At 39.6% G+C, this 20,499-nt stretch overlaps 1 protein-coding gene across 4 annotated transcripts in view; it reads left to right on the forward strand.

Annotated features, from left to right (window-relative positions):
* The window catches only part of TNRC6B (trinucleotide repeat containing adaptor 6B), a 225,856-nt gene that overhangs the window by 144,685 nt on the left and 60,672 nt on the right, over positions 1-20,499 (forward strand). For all 4 annotated transcript variants that reach the window (XM_072973566.1, XM_015241646.3, XM_031671771.2 and 1 more), the window contains 2 exons: positions 9,589-9,676; positions 15,164-15,185. In XM_072973566.1, the coding sequence (XP_072829667.1) occupies positions 9,589-9,676; positions 15,164-15,185 (110 nt within the window). The remainder of the gene's footprint in view (positions 1-9,588; positions 9,677-15,163; positions 15,186-20,499) is intronic.

Consider the following 20,499-nt stretch of genomic DNA (forward strand, 5'->3'; position numbering starts at 1 on the left):
ATTCTGAAACTCAGATTCTTTTCAGGCTTGATGTCCTGAAATCTGCGTGTCCCCTGCAGTTGGTGGCCCCTTTCAACTACCGTTGCCGTACATTTGCTGTCGTACGGGTGTTTTGCACGCATAGATTTGCTCTTAGGTATTCCTGATGTCATTGTTTCAATTGAGTTTCATGCATTTTTAGTATTACACAAGTTGTTTAACTGACTTTTAATATATCTTTATGAAGATTACCCTGTAATTTGGTGCTGAAACACACATGGGAATAACAAGGCATAAGCTTGATGTTAAAGAGGTTAATATTTATCCTTGAAAAATGGCTATAATTCCAGATTTCCTTGGAAAGAACAACCAGTTATACCTGTGCTATTCACAGTAAGGTCCAAGGACCAGCAGCTTGTTAGAGATGAAGAATTGTAGGCCCCAACCCACACCTACTGAGTAAGAATCTTTATGTTAACAAAATTCCCATTAAAGTTTGAGAAGCATTGCTTTACACCACCTTATATAGGAAGGTAACCCTTATATGTAGAAGGAGCCGTGTTCATTTTGTTAACATACAAAAGAATTACATATCCTGTTCATGATGCAGCTGAAGGCAGGAGAAACTTCTGCATCCCTCTAAATTAATGAAAAATATCTTTACCTTAATTTTTCTAGGTTTAATGTTACTGTTTTCTTTCTATGAGCCACTCAGTATTAGAATGATTTTTATGCCTCAGTGCTGTTTGGCCTTGTCTACTAATTTAATATCATGTGTAAATTACATTAGCATCCCATTAAATTCCCTCAGTCAGATCCAGCAAATGAAAAAATGTTAAGAGCAAATCCAGCACGAATGTTTGGAGTACTCTACTATGTAATTTCCTCTGCCGGAATGGATTTATTCCAACATGCTCTCTTTTTGTGTGCATTTTTAATTAAAAACAATGTAAGTGGATACTTCAAGCACTTTGCTTAATTCTTTTCATTGCCTTACTTTTGTTAATTTTCCTCACTCCAAACATGTGTTTGGTATCATTAATCCTTAATTGGTTATGATTGTTAATAGTTTTGTGCCCAGTTATTTTCTTACTGTTTTATAAATTGCCAAGATTACCATTTGTCTCTTAAGGAAATAAATGTCTATACAAGTCACATGTATTAGATGTGCTTTGAAAAGTGTATGTAAATCTGTGTCGGACAGAGTTCTCAGTGTGCAGACGACAATTTACTCTCACGGGTGCCAAGGGTTTATTAGATAGTGATAGTATCTCACAGATCCTTGGGAATCCACTGTGAACAGGGGGCCCCACGGGAGCTTTTTCCCCTTCCTGTACATTCAGGAAACTGCTGTTGTAGGTTTCGGCTTCAGGACCACAGCATGTCTGTTCCCTGAGAAGAGGGGTGCCCCGCACCCTGTCAGTTTTCCTATTAAAGTCATGCACAAGTGCAGCTTATTGGCAAAACATAAGTCACATTTGAATCTCGAGCTGAAGGAAGTCTGGGAAATAGGCCAGAAGGGCTTGGAATTGGTGTTGACTGAGTTGATGCACTCATCCACCACAAAGTCAAAGAATGAGTTTTATTACTATTATAGCACTAAAATTCTCAGTAAATGAGATTATGAATGATGTGGTAGAGGAATATTTTAAATACCCTGTGGTGTATGTTTGTCATGTATTTAATGTACTTAAGACACAAGGAAGCTTGATTGATAAAACTATAACAATATGAGTGTTTTAGGGTGAAGTGTAGGTTCTAGAATATTTTTGGAAATGCATTTCTGTGAGTGTCAGGACTAACGTGATTTCTAAAATTCTTTTTGACTCTTATGTGATTTTCATAAAGAGTTGTTTAAAATAGAAATCCTTGAAAAAATTTTAAACAGATGACTAAAAGATGAGTCAATGTTTGAGGCTCTCTTTTTTAATTAAAATTTTTATTGAGATAATTGTAGATTCACATGCAATTGTAAAAAAAATAAATACATAGAGATTCCAGGTGCCCTTTACCCAGTTTCTGCCAACATTTTCTTCTTGCAGAACCATAGTACAGTATCACCAAGATACTGACTCAGACAACTCACTGATCTTATTTAAATCCCCCCAGTTTCTCGTGTACTTAGTTGTGTATGTACTGTTTAGTTTTATGTATCACATGAAGGTTCATGTATCCACCACCACTATCAAGATACAGAAGAGTTACATCGCCACAAGGACCACTAATGACGCCCTGCCTCACCCAACCACAACCCCTTGGCAACTCCTGACAACTGCTTGTCATTTCAGAAACGTTGTATAAATAGAATCATACAGTACATAACTTTTGGGGTTGGCTTTTGTCACTTGCCGTAATTCCCCGGAGATTGATCCAAGATGTCGATGTATTAATAGCTTGTTCTGTTACAATACTGGTTTGCTTCTGGCATATTCCATATGGCGGCTGGATCTGTTGTATCTGTTTGACTCTGTCTGCCTGCCTCAATTGTGTAGAGTTCGTTATGAACTAGGACCAAGGGTGACACCACACTTACTTACTGACCAGAGAGCACCAGGTGTTTATGGTGGTGTGGCCAGTTATCCCCACCTTAAAGAAAAGGAAGATACTCTATCTCTGGAGACATTTTCCTGTCAAGATGAACCCTGTCTGTTTAGCTGAATTGAGGTTCTTACGTAATTTTCACTCTAGTCAGCATGTTGGTGATTACTGCTTTCAAGGATGAAATTGTTAGCCCTGCCTCTGCTTGATGCCTGAGGTATGATGGACTTGGGGCACATTAATTCAGGAACCACTGGTCATGATGCTGGTTTGTAAAGAGAAGTTAATCTCTCACCGGGATTATCATAAGCCATGAATTCACATATCCAAGGTTCTGGTGCTTTCAAAACACTGAATACTCTGTAAGCTGTTTTCAGAGTACCCTGAAGTGGTGATGAAGATGGAGGGCAGAGCAGGAGCAGAGCTTCCTTCCTTGAAGATGTTGTCTGAGTTGTGAGGTGAGATGCAGCTGTTTAAAAATGTGCACTAAGAGCTCCAGAAAGGCGAGTAGCACGGCATCTTGTTTGCTGCCAACCGCCCGCTCCCCGCCAACCCCGGCACAGTGCTTGGCGTCGAGTGGGCGCTGAGAGATGAGTGAGGACTATTACAAAGTAAGCACAGAACACAACATTGTAAAATGACTATAACTCAATTAAAAAATGTTTAAAAATGTATAATTTAGTGAGTGGGGGATAGCTCAAGTGGTAGAGCACATGCTTAGCATACACAAGGTCCTGGGTTCAATCCCAGTACCTTTTCTAAAAACAGATAAATAAATAAACCTAACTACCTACCCCTTAAAAAATAATAAATAATAAAAAATGTTTTAAAACCAAAAAAAAATAATAAGCACAGAAAGTTCTGGAGGGTATGTGTGGGGTTTTGCTGTGAAGGGAGGGGAGGGAATGAGAGGAGTATCCCTCTCCCCCAAAATAAAGCCCCAAATTCACCACCACCCTCCCATCTCGGGACGCGTGTTCTTAGCATTCTCCCTGCCGGGTCGGTCACCCTCTCCCAGGTCGTTCTCTTCATTTCGGTCTCTTGCTGCCTCAGAGAGGCCTTCTGTGAACATTTGTGTAAGCGAGCCCACTGTCTTCCCTGCCCCTTCCCTCTTGGTCACTCTCTAGCTGCTTTCCCAGCTTTATTTTCTTCATGGCATTTGTAATGATTTCCTGCCATAGTGTTTGTCTCTGTTTACAGGGTCAGTCCCCCTGAGGGCAGGGACTGTCTCACTCGCTGTTAAATCCCCAGTGCCTAGGTCACTGCCTGGCTTGGAATAGTAACTCAGTGCAGTTTGTTAAGTGACTTAATTAGTTGTTTTGAGGCTTTTATTTTGACACATGTGCCCTGGAAGGGATAGAAAAGCATCACTTGCTCTGTAATCATGCATTTTGGTAACACTGAATGGAGGGCCTCGTGCATCCTGGTGCCTGTGCTCGGTACATATGGTAAGAAGGAGAATAAGATCAGCTCCCCTGCATCCAGAGATGTCACTGGTGGCAAACACAGGCATGCTTGACTCGCTGTTCCGCAGTATGGTGGGTGCTCTTGAGGAGGTGTGCTGGCCCCTCCGTGGACAGAAGCAGGGGCTCTTGAAATGTTGACACCGAGGGGAGAAACAGGCCTTTTAATTGGAGGTGAGGACAAGAGGTGTTGGAAGTGTTGGTTTCTGTACGTGTACACCAGTCCCAGTTTGGCTCCTTATGGAAGGTGTGTCCGGGTTAGTTTGAAGACTGCAGTCACTCTCAGGAGAGCCCTGCCACCTCTCTGACCTCATCTGCTGCCGTCTCCCTTACTGCCTCTAGCGCCAGCCTCCTTGCCAAGCACACCAGTGTCATTCCTTTATACTTGCTGTCCCCTCTGTCTGGAATGCTCTCTCCCAGATAGCCACATAGCGCTCACCTCACTGGGTCTCCATTCTTAGGCCGCCGTATCAGAGAGGCCATTTCTAACCATCATATGTAAGGTGGTACCCTCTTTCCTACCTGTTCTTCTTCATCAGCTTACCCTGCCCTGTCCTCGGCAGGGCACTTGTTACCACCTGAAATGTGTATTTTATACACGTGCTTTATTGTGTGTCTTGTTTGGTTGTTGCCTGTTTCCCCCACTAGATGGTAAGCCTCCTGAGAACTGGGGTTTGGTTTTGTAACTGCTGTATCTCCAATGTTTAGAAAAGTGCCTGGCTCGTGTTAGGTACCCAATAAATGTTTGTTGAAGGAATGGATTCGTTCCTGGGGCATCCTGGTAGAAGGAAAGTGAAACACAGAGGAGCCCCCAAACCAGTCTTATTCCCAGAGCCCTGGTCAAAGCAGCCATGCTACAGAAAAGTCATTTTATGGCTCTGGTGCTGCCAGTGACTGATAGCCTCTGCCTTGCGGCCCCTCGAGGGCCAGACAAGAGGCAGGGCAGAGGTGGTGGGGTATGCAGAGGAGGACGAGCTTCTTACGAATTGGGATTGTCGGGGAAGCCTTGTTGGAGCAGATAGTTATTGAGCCAGGACTTGGGCAACAAAAAGGAAGAAACCTTTTGTGTCAGGTATGCAGAATGGTTGAGGGAAATGTGGAACTTGGAACTGTACTGTGAATGGCCTTGAATGTCAGCTCTAGGAAGTTGTCATCCAGATGTTACAGCTCTTAACTTATCCGGCATGGTCTCAGATCCTTTCGAAGACAGCAGGTTTCATTCCTGCAAGCCTGTTGCTTCGGAGATCCGGTGTTCTGATCTTACACGTGGAACAGGAGTCTTGCTCTGCCTCAGTTCAGGTGAATATTGGCTATTTCCCCTTTTATTCAAATACTGCCCTTCTCAAAAACAAGTCACTTGTACATACTTCTTGCAGCTAATGGTTATTTGCTTAAAAGAAGAAAGAAGGAAACACTGTTGTATTTTCCTCACCTTAGACATTTTTAAGAGTAATTTTGGCTTTTTACCAGTCTAGATTTATTCTGGATTACAGTGTTCACACTTGCATCAGGCTGTGTGTTTAGACAGGAAGGACAGTATCGGTGATTTCTCCTGCTTCCAGATCTAGAAGCATTGAAGGGTTAAGTGAGACCCTCCTACTCTCCTGGCATTTGTATTTGATTGTTGTACGGGAGGTGTGATTTTTGAGGTATTATAGGTACATTTTAAATTGTAGGCTTAAACACAAGAATTTAGAACTGTGGTTCTCCACTCTGGCTGCATCTTAGAACTCACTTGGTGGGCAGGGAGGCTTTAAAAAAAAAAAAAACAACCAGCAATTCCTCTGTAATCCATCAGGAGTATTCTCTGGGTAATGGTTTTGTTGATGTTTGTTTTTTGGATTTTATTTTGTTTTTGGAAACAACCTTGAACTTACAGAAAAGTTGCGAGTATGATTTCTGGAAAAAAAACGCAATACTTTTTCCCTTGAATCATTTAACAATAAATTGCTGACCCAGTGTCTCATCCCTGCATCCCTTCCACAATACTTCAATGTATTTCTAAAAAACAAAAACATTCTCCTGTATATCCACAGTACAAGCGTCAAAAAAAAAAATCAACGCTGATACATTAGTACCATTTAATCTTCAGCCCCTACTCAAGGTTTAACATTTGCCCAAGTATTGGTCTTTATAGCAAAAGGATCGCACGCAGCACTTGGTGGTTGTATCTCTTTAGTCTCCTTCCATTTTGGACAGTTGCTCAGTCTTTCCTTGGTGCTGATGACCTTGGAACTTTTGAAGATTGCCAATCAGTTTTTTCTAAAGTGTCTCTCCATTTGGGGCTGTCTGATGTTTCCTTGTGATGATATTCAGACTGTGTATATTTGAGAGAAATATCATAGAAGTGATGCTGGTTCTCAGAGCATGCTATTAGGTAGCTCATGATTTTAGTTTGTACCACTGTTGATGTTCACCTGGACTACTTGATTAAGGTGGTATCTGCCAGGCTTCTCCTCCATATAATTACTGTTTTTTCCTTTATAATTAATAAGTATTTTATGGTGTGATGCTTTAAAACTATGAGAATATTACATTTCTTGTCATTTTTAATGTACTCATTTACTTGTTTCTACCTGTATGGACTCAAGTTTTCCTATTTTATGCAATAGCTTATAGTCTGTTACTGTAAGTATTTATTTTTATGCTTATACTGTCCCAGATTTAGTTTGTAGGAGCCCCTTCAAACTAGTTTCTGTGACCAGTTGACATGTCCCATCATTTGTTGAAGGTTTCCTTGCTTCTTGGCAAACAAGCATTCAAGACTCCTTTTCTACTTCCCATGTTCTAGCCCCCAAATAGTTTTTTTCCCAAAAAACTCTAGTTCTCTTAGTGAAGAATGGTATTTAGAAGCCATAATCTGGGTTCGAGGTGTGTTCATAGCTACAGTATTTAGATGTTGCTTGTTCCCAAGCCGTCTCATTGATAGAGCTAGGGAATAAGTGTGTGTGTATTTGAATACATGAAGGAATATACACATATAGGCATGCAACGTTACATCTACTTTTTTTGTTATGTCTATCCCTATGTATTACAATTAATGAGCTCATGTCAATGACTACTTCTGATCCAACTCCACAGGGTTCATTTCAGTTTTCTCCTTTTCCATTTTGATAACTCCTCTTCATTCTTAATATATTTACTTACTGATCAACCCCCTGTACATAACTGAGCTCCCATCAGCACCACCATAGATGCCTTCCCTGTGTGGATGCCCTCATCACCCCTACTGGGCTCTGGTGCAGCACAGAGATAGTTTAAAGCTCCCCAAATGGTGCTAATGTGCAGCCAAGATAGAGCACAATTGAATTAGGAGAAAGGTGAACCCCAAACTTTTTGATTCATTTTTAAGTAAATGGTAGGTTTTTAAGTCAGGTTTGGTTTGAGAAAATACATTCTTCCTAAGAGTGAAATTTAAAGAGAAGACTCAATTCTACCAACATACACAGTAAAAGATCAGGGTGAAAGCACAGCCTGTCTCCTGGAAAGCTTTGAAAAATATTTGTTTTGGAAATAAATCTGCTTGTAGTGAACATAAATTTCAATCCCTTTCCCTGAATTACCTGTTTATAGGAAAAAAATATTTGAAAAGGTTAGTTGTTTTTTAAGAACGTGTCTCATTAAAGACTTACTGCTTTTTTTTTTACATTGCATTTTAAAAATAAACTTTTAGTTTTTCAACTTTACTTTTTAGAGCATCGGGTATTTAAACAGGAGATATTCAGGCTGTGGTTGCTTTTTTTCTATAGTCAGTTTTTCTTTAAAATACGGAAACCAAGTAACAGTAATTGGGTCATGAGGAACTTTGTCTTCTTCCATTTGCAGCCAGAGGAAGCAAGAGGCTGTGGGAGCCAAATATAACAGGATCTGTGGCCAGCCTACCTTAGATGGTCAACATCTATCTTGCCAACTTTCGTAAATCCATTTTCTTAAAGTAATGCCCGGTTGCAAGTGGATTTTCACCAAGAACTTCACTCTTGGGCCGATGTACATATTATCTGACTCCAAAGAAATCCAGCCTTAAACCCAAGGAAGTTACAATAAAATCTCCTCCTTGATTGTATTTTAAAAATTTTAATGGCTTGAAGAGTGTGTGTGAATTGTACACTTTAGGCTTTTGTATATTTATGCCCAGAGGCATATATACACATCTCCTTCTGTAAGGAGAGAGAAAGGGCAATATTTGTGAATGTAGACAGGAGCCACTGAAAACTTAATTTGCAGGTAAAACACTTCTGTTATTATTTAGTTCCTGTTTTCTATAAGTAAAGCATTGTTTACCTGTCCATGAGAGTGTGCCTCAGTGTTGGTCCTCAGTTCCTTTTATGTAGGCTGGATGAGTTCCACTCCCCAAACTTGAGTCCTTCGCAAACCATCTTTGTGATTTTTGCCATGTCTGCAAACATTTAGCATTTTTCTTTTGATTTGTCTGACTTAACTTAGCCTTTATCTAGGTGGTGTCTGTGAAACCATGGATTTGATGTGTTGAATCTCCTAAAATCACTAGTATGCAGGCAGTATCTGTTCCGTAGTTGGGGAACTGGGAGCTAGGACTCTGACTCTTCTTCAAGCTCTGAAATTCAGTAAGTGTGATGTCTGGGGTGTCCTGCCTTGAGCTTTGAAATTACACCAGCTGTTAGTTGTTTATGCATTTTTTCCAGTTGATACATAGAAGTAGAAGTTGGCAGCAGTCTATATATGTTACACTAGGGGATGGGGGTTATAGCTTAGTGGTAGAGCTCACTGGTTCAATCCCCAGTACATCCATTAAAAAATACACATACGTTATATTAGAATATTAGACTATACATAATAGTATATTTGTATAATATATTAGAATAAATATTACATTTTACAGTTATTTTTCAAATATGAGGTATAAATTATATTATCTTAATTTCTTAAGATTCAACATATTTCTTCAACTAGAATGTTTATTTTTGTGTAATATTTTTATTTTAATTGAAAGGAGCAAAACCTGATCATCTTAATTGATGATCAGGTGTGCAGGAGGATGCAGCTGTGAACTCACACAATAGGGAGGGAATACATGGATTTATGGACACTTGGTGTGGCCTTAAAAACACAAGTAGAAAACATGTAAAATATACATTATTAATAATGTAGAAGAAAAATACGGAATTTAGAACATAGGGTTCTATGTTCACCTCTCTGAAGATGTCATGGGAAAACACCTAGATTATGATAAACACCTGTGTACTATAACTGAGCATTATTTGTGAGAAATATTGTCGGAAGCCAACTGGACGTTAGTTGTCATGTATTCAAATTAGGTTCTTTGCTGAGTGGAAATCCATTTAATGTGTGTGTGTTTGTTTGTTTAGGAAGATATTACAAAAGCCCACTTTAATGGGCTTTTAAAAACCAAACTTAATGTCATGTTTTGCAAAAGAGGTGACAAACCAAAATAAGTGGATAACTAAATTTGGTGAGTGTTATTCATCCTCCTAGTTTAAGCAGAATACTGTGCTCAGTCAGAGATGAAATATTTGTCGCTTTGCACACCATCTATAAGCATTTAATTTGCTATACAAATAGATTGTGAATATAAGATGTTTAACCTTGTGATGTGACGTTACTTTTACAGAGAGAAGGAGCAAGAAAGGGAAGAACAGTTAATGGAAGACAAGAAAAGGAAGAAAGAGGATAAAAAGAAAAAAGAAGCCACTCAGAAGGTGGGTTTAATCAATTAAGTCTGTATTTACATCTGCCGAGCATCTAGAATCAGTAACTGCCTTGGCTTAGACACCTGACATCTTAATAATGTTACTTGGAACTTTAGTTTACTTGAAAGTTTTAATATTTTAGAGTGGGAGAACGTTAAAGACCTACATTTGTTACCATAAAGTAGACATTAAATAACGTTATGGCTGATTTTATGAAAACAACAGTAAATTATATTGAGAAAGGTAAGAGAGTTACCAACATTTAAACTCTTCTCATATTTCCTTATTTGTAGCATAATTAATCTCCATTTTCTAAGCAAGCTTATGGGATAACTTTTTAAAGCTTGCCAGAGTTTGCCCTGATGTTGTCCTTTTGGTCTACCTACAATACTGTCATTTAGTGTGTCTTTTGATAATTCCATAAAGAAGTCTTCCTTGAAGAGGGTCAGGTAGGCCTGCCTTGGTGCTTTGGGGGAGATAGTATTGCATGGCTTTGAGGAATTTGCTTGGGAAAAAAGAGATGCTAAAAGAAAAAAAGACATAGGGCTGACAGCTGTCAACTGTCAAGTCTTCATTGGAGTGTTTGTCTGACAGGACTGTTGGGAATAGAGAGTGGTTGGACCTCCCTGCCCTGCCCCCCTCTCCTGAAGCGTGCACCCCTCTGCCCTGGCCATTGTCTGAGCTTGCTTCCCCACCTCACCATCCTTTTAGCATCGCCTGACTTGGGCTCGGCTCTGGCTTGGCAGGCTTACTTTGATGCCTTTGCAAAGTGCCTGGAAGAATCACTTTGCTTCCAGTTCTTCTTACCACTACCTGAAGCACTTGGGAAGCAGGGTCTCACCATGAGGCAGGTGAGGGTCCCCGCTACGGTACCAGGTTATTGAAGCCAAGTTTTGGGAAGTGGAAACTGTTACACAGTTCAGAGGGAACTCTAGATTTAGACCAGACTCGAGACATTCGAACACAAGCCAATGCAAAGGATAAGGGACACACAAGTTTCCCCAGCATCACTGGATATAGCAGTTCGCGTAATTCAGTTTTCTGAATTACTGAAATAGATCATTTGGAGCAGAAGACCAAATAGACATTTCTTCCAAAAAAAAAACATACAGATGGCCAATAGGCTCATGAAAAGATGATGAACATCATTAATTATTAGAGAAATGCAAATCAGAACTACAGTGAGGTGTCACCTCACATCAGTCAAAATGGCCATCATTAAAAGTCTGCAAATAATGAATGCTAGAGAGAATGTGGAGAAAAGAGAACCCTCCTACACTGTTGGTGGGAATGTAGTTTGGTGCAACCACTAGAAACCGTAGGGAGATTCCTTAAAAAACTGAAAATTGAGTTACCATACAATCCAGCAATCCCACTCCTGGACATGCATCCAGGGAAAACTAATTCAACAAGATGCATGCACCCCAGTATTCATAGCACCACTATATGAAATAGCCAAGACACGGAAGCATCCCAAGTGTCTATCGACAGATGACTGGATAAAGAAGATGTGGTGTATATACACAGTTGAATACTACTTTATTTACTATCCATAAAAAAGAATGAAATAATGCCATTTGCAGCAACATGGGTGGACCTTGAAGTTATCACACTAAGTGAAGTAAGTCAGGTAGACAAATATCGTGTAATATCACTTATATGTAGAATCTAAAAAAAAGTGATACAAATGAGTTTATTTACAAAACAGAAACCGACTCACAGACATAGAAAACAAACTTCTGGTTACCAAAGGGGAAAGGGGCTGGGGAGGGATAAGTTAGGAGTTTGAGGTTAGAAGATGCAAACTACTATATATAAAATAGATAAGCAACATAGTCCTACTGTATAGCACAGGGAACTATATTCAATGTCTTATAATAAACTATAATAGAAAAGAATATGAAAAAGAATATATATATGTATTTTGCTATACACCAGAAACCAGCACAACATTGTAAATCAACTGTACTTCTATTAAAAAAAAAAAAAGAAATAGATCATTCAGAAGTGCCAGCATAAAAAACAATAGTGAAAATATTTTCTGAATTGGATTGCATATGACCCTGCCACGTCAAACATGTGAAATGTAATTTATCTTTTCTTCAAGGCTTAATTGAAAGTCTTAATTAAAAATTACTGTTTGGTGTTATAATAGACTACTGCGCTCCTTAAAGTTTTGTCTGCTTTTAATTCTGTTTCTCTTTCTATTAATAGTGGTGTGCTCACCGTCACATCTTCATGCTGTCAGGGTACCTGCTTCTAATGTGTTGCTTCTAATCTGAGCTTGTTGGAATTCTCTAATGACAGTAAAGAGTTGGAATAAAAATGTCAGATAATGACCCAGAGGCTTTTTTTTATACTTGCCTTTGTGTACACAGCCACATTCCACGTCACTGAGGTTATTATATGCAGGTCCACCAGCTGTAGGGTGTCAGGGTGTTGCCCCTGTACCTGCACACACTGACCTTCTACAGGAGTGATGGGAGGGTGACCCTCAGTGAAGGCTTTCCTTTCCTTTAGGGCATTCACATTCCATCTACTAAATCGGTACACAAATTGGGTTTTGCAGTCTATGGGAATACATGGTTGATGAGCTGGACACTGGGGAGCTTAAGCAAAGACTAGTAATAAGAAGATGCTAAATGGGGTGATTATTTTAGGCAACATACAGTCCATCTTCATTCTCCACATAGATGTTCTTTAACCTGGAATGTCAGTACTAGAAGTGATTAATAAAATGTGCATTTGTAAAGTTTTGCTGTGGATCCCACTAATAGCAAAATTATTTAAAATAAAAGGTGGTGTTTATTCAAGAGTAAATTGGCATTATTTATGCAGAGAATTTCATTCATACAGCTGGACAGTCTCCCTTGTACTTGCATCTGCGTTAGGAACTGGTTAAGGAGTTACGGCAAAGAGGAAAATCACCGTAAATGAAATTTCAAATGGTTAATAATAAACAATAAAAATTCAATCATTTTTGTTCAAAAATGTTCTAAATTAGCTGATACAGGATCTAGGCTGACACATGGCCTTTGATATTTTTTTTTATCATAGTGAACCATTGTGTGATTTCAGAATTAGATTCTGATTTAGCAGTTTTAAGAAGAGAGCACAAAGCTCACCATGTGACTGTCTTAGTGGTTTCCAACCTCACTGTAGAGACAACCCCTTAACCAGGAGGCAGAAAATGTGCTATGATGCAAAGAACTGTCGAGAATGTGCCAGAGGTTCTGTTATGGGGTCATTCATTCAGTCAGCAAACATGTGTAGTGCCTCTTCTTAGTGCTTCCACATCTTTCTCACAACCTATCCCGTTGCTTTATAATCATCTCTTCGTGTTCGTCTTCCCCATTGGACTGGCTCTGAGTTTCTCAAGGTTTTATTCATATTTGTGTTTCCAGTAACTTGGACAGTGCCTGGTGCCAAAGCGTTACTCAGAAAACGTTTGTTTAATAAGTGAATGGTCAGGAGTGAGTGCTGACAATGTAATTTTCTTTCTTAAAGATTTGACTTTTATTTAAAGCTACTTTAAATTATTCCTGCATAGAAATTAAGCATAAGCTTCTTTTCCATTGTGCTTGGTGATTATGGCCATTTTCTCTTCCTCAAGCCATCACTGAGTAAACTGTGTTGGATTTCCACTCATGAGAGAGGTGTCAAAGAAGGATTTCATTGACATTCATTAGGCTGATGCTGCTATAGGATCATTGTTAGTGTTGGCAGAGCACATGCTCTTTACCGTCGGGGGCAGCTCCCTTACCAGAACCGACATTCTAAGACACGTTTGACTTTAGTTGAATTTGTTGCTTACAGCTGGGGAAGGCACTGACTTCCTGTATAACTGATCTTCCAAGTGGCATTCTAAGAAATATTTACAGTGGTAGAAACCTTAAATTGTCTTAAGGAATTGGTATGCAGACACAAATCAACTCATTCTTGGATAAGTGGGCTTATAGAAAAATTATACAGTAGAATTGAGCTTTGTAACAGTTAGTACTGGGGAACACATTCATTTTAAGAGGCTGCCTACCACAAATTCAGTACAGCAGAATTAGCTTGTCTTTGAATGCAAGAATGTAAGAGACACTATAGGAGGTCATACAAGTAGATGGTTGAACTCAGTGGTGTGCTGGAATCCATTGTGCTGTGGGCTGGCTAGCCACAGGACCTGCCTTCCAAAGATGAGTGTGTTTTCATGAACACCCATAGCAGTAACTCAGTATGATTACCAGTCACAAATAATCAAACCCGTCTTTTCTATATGAATTCTTTTTATTACAAGAATTGGAGAACCAATATAAAAATGTTTTTTTGGAAGCTTAACTAATAGTTGGGCAAAGGGGGTCAAAATAACCCATGATCTCAATAATGTGATATAACCCCTGTTGGAATTCTGGTGCATTGCCTTTGGAATGTTTTTCTTGTTCATGACCTTTTGTGGTTATGTTTTAATGTTACAGGGCATGTATAATTAGGCGCCCTCGTCTATTTTCCTCTCTTAAGAGCAGAAGCAGTTTTCCATGTGGCTCCTAATCATCATTTCCACTCTCTCCCCAAACCCGTTATTATATTCAGCATGTCCAATCTTTTAGGTTAATCACTTCCAGAGATGTATTAGTTACTGTATAAAGAAATACCTTCAACAAAGCAATCTTTATTTGTTCAAAATTTACATATTTCAGTCTTACTGCTGTATTTCATGCTATTTTACATAAACTTTGATAGTGATAGCAAACAGTTCTCAAGCATTAGTATGAGATATCTGATTTAATCCTTATAATAATCCTTTGCAGGGAGATACTGTTATTATCTCCATTCAACAGATAAATAGAAAACTGAGATCGCATATCCAGGAAGTGGCATGGCTTGGTTTTGAATCCTTTTCTCCTACTGTGACCCCTGATGCCTCTGGGCTTGGACCTTTAAACTCTTGCTTTCTAGATTTGCAGTCAAGTGTTTGAGTCCATACCCATTGGAGATTCTGTTTCTCTCTATGGTTAATTTTGCATCTGGGCCACATCCATTTGCTTTTCTCGTTCTAGCAGTCAAAATGGGAAATGGGGGGTGGGAGGACTCAGTGGTAGAGTGCATGACTAGCATGCGTGAGTTCCTGGGTTCAATCCCCAGTACCTCTACTAATAAACAAACAAACAAACAAACCTAATTATCCTCCCCCAAATGTTTAAAAAAAACCCCACTCTCTTAAAAAAGGGAAACAGCATTCCCAGTATAAGGACTTTATCATTTAATGAAGGTGGAATGCTTCTTGTCATAATTTTTAGAATTCTTCATAATGATGTTCATGTAACTTATAGCTGGACATATGCCCATTGTCTTTAGAAGGATGTCTGAACGGACTTTTTCTGAATTTTAACTATACCTTTGTATCTGACTGCTTGGATTATGCTTATCAGAATTAAAGTAGTCTTACAATAACAGTACTGACTTAGAAAGCAAGTCTCATTTACTTATGCCTGTTAATTTATTTTACAGGTCACGGAACAAAAAACCAAAGGTAAGACTTTTTTTTCCTTTTGAGATTTATACTCTTGCGTTTAGATTTTACACTCTTGCTGTCTCAGCCTCCAGTCCACTTGATAGGTGGGAGTGGGTGTAGAGTAATTAGAGTTGTTTATTTGCAACCACTGAAGAGCAGTAACGACAAATTAAAAGTACTTATACTAGTGTTTCTAGTTGGCCTTACTTTTTTTTTTTTTAAGAGGAAAAGAGATTAGACAGAGTAATATCTTGTTTTGAGAGTAAAGAGGTCATGATTTTGAACTGAATCTTTTCAGGATTTTTCTTAGAACAATAACAAAAACAGAACACTAGTTCCTATTTTACAGATGGGAACTGCAGAGGATTGTTGACCACCTTGACCTGTAACAGGCATTGAGTCTGAAAATGAGTGTTACATTTAGGACAGTCACCCCATCTTCTGAGCTCTAGAGCCTGGAATATGCTTTTCAAAAAGATAATGCACTTTAACTCTTACAAAGTAGTGCTGTGTTGTAAACAGAAGCAGGTGTCCCAGAGGTCATTCCCAACCGCTAGTGGTCTGTGTGCTTTCAGTTCTTTCTCTTTTGTTAATTTTGATTATGCAGTCTTGTCTGGTGATGATCACACTTTGGTCAGTTCCCCTTTAGGATAGGAGACTTACTTCCTTGGGTTTCTAGCTCCTTTTCCTGCCCACTTAAATATGTTGTCCTCAGCTAGCATAGGCACTAGAATCATATGCATAGACTTGTCAAAACACACAAGCCCAGTTCTCCTCCCAAACCTTTGCGGTCCCAGGCCACAGCCCTGGCAGATTTATTTAGGCAAGCTCTGCAGGTGACCACAGTGTATGGCCCAGGTGGAGAACCACCACCCCAGATGAAGGGAGTCCAGTGTGACTGCAATAAGTTGGGGGAAGATGAGGGTCATGGAGAGACCAGAGAGACCAAAGTTTGATGAGAGGTTCTCAAAGAACTGGTTTCTTCATTGTTTTGTTGGACCACCAGGTCAAAGCATGTCACATGGTGGTGGAGGACTAATAAAGACAGTACTAGTTTCTTAGGAAACTTAGTTATGGAAAACAAATTCTCAGATGAGTAGACATTAGTATATTTCTAACCAAAAGGCATTTCAAGGGAGAATATAGTCTGGGACTTTGTAGTGATTTATAAAATAAACTGAGAGAAATTATTGTTAGTTATAATTATTTTAATTAGTTAGAATAATGTCCTCCCCTTGCACTGTCAGCCAGTTCTTAACCCAGAAGTAGACATTATTTTGGAAGTACATTTGTAAATTATTTGTTTGAAATATAAATTATACTTTATTGATAGTGGTATAGTGTCCATATTTTCTAAACCAACATACTGTCTAGGAAAGGATTTTGGCACATAAGTATATTTATAGGACTTTCTGATTATTTATGAGGACAACAGATGAGAAAATTGGCATTTTCCTGAAAAATCCAGACTCTGTGGTTGCTGGAACATGGTGATTGGGTTCCTAGGCCTGGCCACAATTCTTAGTGCTCATGAAGCCAAATGCCAGTTGAGCTATGGAAACAAACTGCTCTGTATGTTAAGTGATGTTTCTATTGGAAAACTGAAAACCTGTTAGGTTTTTCTTTCTTTCTTTTTTTATTTGTACAAGGTCTGTTCTCAGAATCACATTCCTCTTTCCTCTGCCAAAGTCTAAAAAATTAAACTATTTTTTACTTACTATCAAAGTTTCCCTCCATTTAGGGTCCTTCTCATACCTACCAAAAAATGGAATACAGTTTCCCTACCTCCCCATCCCACCCTCCCTTCAAAAATCAAAGTAAAATAATCCTGAAGTCAACTGAGAGCCTGTTTTGTATCTCATAAGGGATTTAATTGATAGAACAGAGAGTAAAAATAAAAATTATCCCTGAGATGTGTTAGACCATAAATAGAGGGAGGTCCTGATTTTTCTACTTTTTTAAAAATCCCGTTTTACAGCCACATCTTAATCTTTGTTCCCAAGAGCCTGCCTGGGTACCTAGCCCAGTCTTGTCTTTCCTCAGCTGATGTTTCTGGGTACTGTTCCTCTTCCCAAGACAGTGCCTTCCCCCAGGCAGTCTTCCCTTAACTCTGAATCTACCACTCTTTCCCCAGCAGACTCTATGAGAAAAAAAAGACTGTTGATACCAAGTCTCTGGTTGTACAGAGGACTGAAGTAAGATTTGTCCATATTTCAGATAAAAGGTAGATTCAGTGTATGTTCTTTATCTTCCATCATTTTTTTTTTAACAGGTGAGAATTTTGGAGAGATTAGGGCAGGGATTTCAAGTGGAGGTTGTATAAAGACATGGGCTGGAGGTGGGCCTGCTGCTTAGGTAACAAATACTAAAAGGCACTTAATGGAGAAGCTGGTCTCCATTGGATATTGGTCTTGGAATTAGAAACATTTGTTGGATTGATCCCAGATTTAACAGGGCTGAAGGATAAGATTAGGATTAGAAAGATAGACTATGTGATGGAAGAGTCTGGATAGAACCATTTAGCATTGTTAAAAAAGATGTTAGGTGGCAGTTGGCTTAATGGAAGTTACCAGTATAAAATGACTGGTTTATGGAAACTAATATGACCTTAAGCTACATTACTAGAAACACAATGTCTGGGCAGGAATTTGCAGTTCCTGTAATGGGTACCACTCTAGGAAAAGGAACAGAGATCAGCCTCTGTGGGGCATGTGGAGTTTGGGCCAGTTTGGTCAAGGAATTTGAACCTGTCACCTCTGAGAGGGTTAAATACTGAGGGGGTGTTTAACCCCCAACTAAAGGCTCTCCACGTGAAGAAGCTTAGGTAACTATCTTCAGAGATTTGAAGGCCCTGGTCCTGACACTTAGCACTTCCTTGGTAAATGTCTGTTGGTGAGTCAAAGCAACAGGACAAAGCTTCCAGCTCAGTGTAAGTTAAAATTTTTGGATATTGCTGTCCAGTAATTCATGGCCTTTACCAGACTGGGACGCAACAGAGAAACAACCCTTCCCATCAGCATACCTGGGGTGATGGACTGCTGTAGTGCACAGCCCAGAAGGCATATTAACAGTGCATGCATCGTGGTGGTTGGAATAATTTTGGATCTACTCTAATTTATTAATATTTTGAGGCGGGCCAAGTAAATAATTTATAGACTAACCTACTTGCAGTATCCCTCAAACCTTGTAGAAGCACTTGTGTGTTCTAACACTGTGGTGGGAGCCATTTGTTCAAGTATGGAACTTGCTGCCCCCTAAGAGTGAATGAATGTGAGGTGACGTGTAGCCCAGATAGCTGGGCACAAAATCATCTGAACGGGAAATAGCGAGGAATTGAACCCAGTTAGGAGCAGTGGTGCTAAAGAGGAAGGAGTGAATTAGACAGATGCTCGGGATAATGGTGTGTGGGGGGAAGGGTGAAGTCTAAGACACCTGTCAGGTTTCCGACTTGAGCAGCAGGTTGGGTGATGCCTCCATTCCTTGAGCTAGGAGACAGTACATCGGGGCGCAGGGGAACAGGTTTGAAGGTGAAGGCGAGGGTGGTAGAGATCCAAATTGGAGACAGTGATTTGGGAAACATTTGCACTTAAGTGATAGTTAAAGCCTGAACTTGGGAGAGTTTTATTCAAGTAACTTAAATGTGAGAAGGGTTTACGCCCCACTTTCACTTTCAGATTTCTAAAAAAAGACACAACTCATGGCCAAATTCAGCTACCATTTTGCAACTCCAGTTAAGGAGATGGTCAGAAGCAGGGGTTGCCAACTGTGACCCTGCAGTCAAATCTGACTCTTTTTTACTTCCCATGAGCTAAGGATGTTTTTATATTGTTGAATGATGGGAAAAAAATAAAAGAACAGTATTTTATGACAATGAAAATGATAAGAAATTCATATCTCGGTGTCGTCAATAACGTTCTGTGGGAACAAACACAGCCACAATCATTCATTTATGCGTTGTCCGTGGCTGCTTTCTCCTGCAAGCGCGCTGTTGAGTCCTTACAGCAGACTGTGTGGCGGGCAAAGCCTAAAATATTTGCTATCTAGCCCTCTGCAGAACAACGTTTGCTGACCCCTGATCAAGAGTAGAGAAGCCCCCAGAAGAAGGGAGAAAGGAAGAACCGAAGAGCTCTCTTGGTGGGTCTCTCAAAACCAGAGGGGCGGGGTGGCCGGTAGTGTCAGGAGCTGCAGGAAAGTCAGAGAAGAAAAGGTCCAGCAAGTGCCCATTAGACTGGCAACGAAATCACTAGTGATTTAGTGAGGAGAGAAGCTTCAGGGAGATGTTCCAGGCAAAGGCCAGGGTGTGTGGAGTGTGAAGAGTGAACGGAAGGTAAAGAAATGGAGCTGAGCTTAGAGGTTACTGAGCAGTGTTGACTGTACGTGGGCCTCTCTGTGCCGTCAGTCTTTGAGATTCTTTTGTACTGCGCTGTAGCTGAATATTACACCAAGAAACTTGTCAGTCTAAAATAAGGTCTTTTATAGGGCCTGTTTGTGTTTTAACTACTACTTTTAAAGACATTTCTAGAAGGGTTTTTCTTTTTTTAATATTTGATACCATCAAGGTGTTTAAGGAATATAGTAGTTTGTATTAGTCATGCCTATATCAGAATTTTCTTAAAGACTACTTTTATCTGAAAAAGCATCTTACTGAAGTTTTTTTGGAAATAGAGGCAATAGAAGCTCAGACTGTAAGGTGAGAATGGTATAAAATAATGACAACAGGGAAGGGGAAAAGATGCATTTATTAGAGTAAGTAAATGGGTTTTGGTTGTAAATGAATGGGCATTAGAAAATTGGATACCCAGCATTTTTCACAATGTCTTTATTTCTCTTTGATGCAGAGTTCATCTTTAAGCCACAGGCTTTTTTCTGGAAAATAAAAAACTCTGACCTTATTTTGAGCAGCTCATCTTAAGAAATATTTGTACCACAAGCTACAAATCATTAAGCTTCAGAAGGGAAAACAGAGGGTCTGAAAAGTAATTCAGACTTAATTATAATTTCTCTCTCCTTTGTTACCGTCCAACGTTCTAGAGCATGGCATGATACATACACTGATTCCCATGTCTTAAGTTGAACTTCGGGAAGCAGATTGAATTGGGCATCCTGCCTGACAGCTGCCTTGCTCTCCAGTTAGTGTCTAGATTTGCGATTGCCTTTTAAATGCTTACAATTATTGAATTTACAGACAGGTGTTAAAAAAAAATGGAGAAAGAATTCATTCAACTCCTGAAGCAGTTTACTCATAACACGTACTGCATGGCGGCTTTTTCTGACTGTGTCCTAGAGCTTTGAATGAATAGTGACCCAGGCTAGAGCACTGAGTTGCGAGGAG

The sequence above is a fragment of the Vicugna pacos genome, chromosome 12 (genome assembly GCF_048564905.1).
Source record: "Vicugna pacos chromosome 12, VicPac4, whole genome shotgun sequence".
NCBI lineage: Eukaryota > Metazoa > Chordata > Mammalia > Artiodactyla > Camelidae > Vicugna > Vicugna pacos.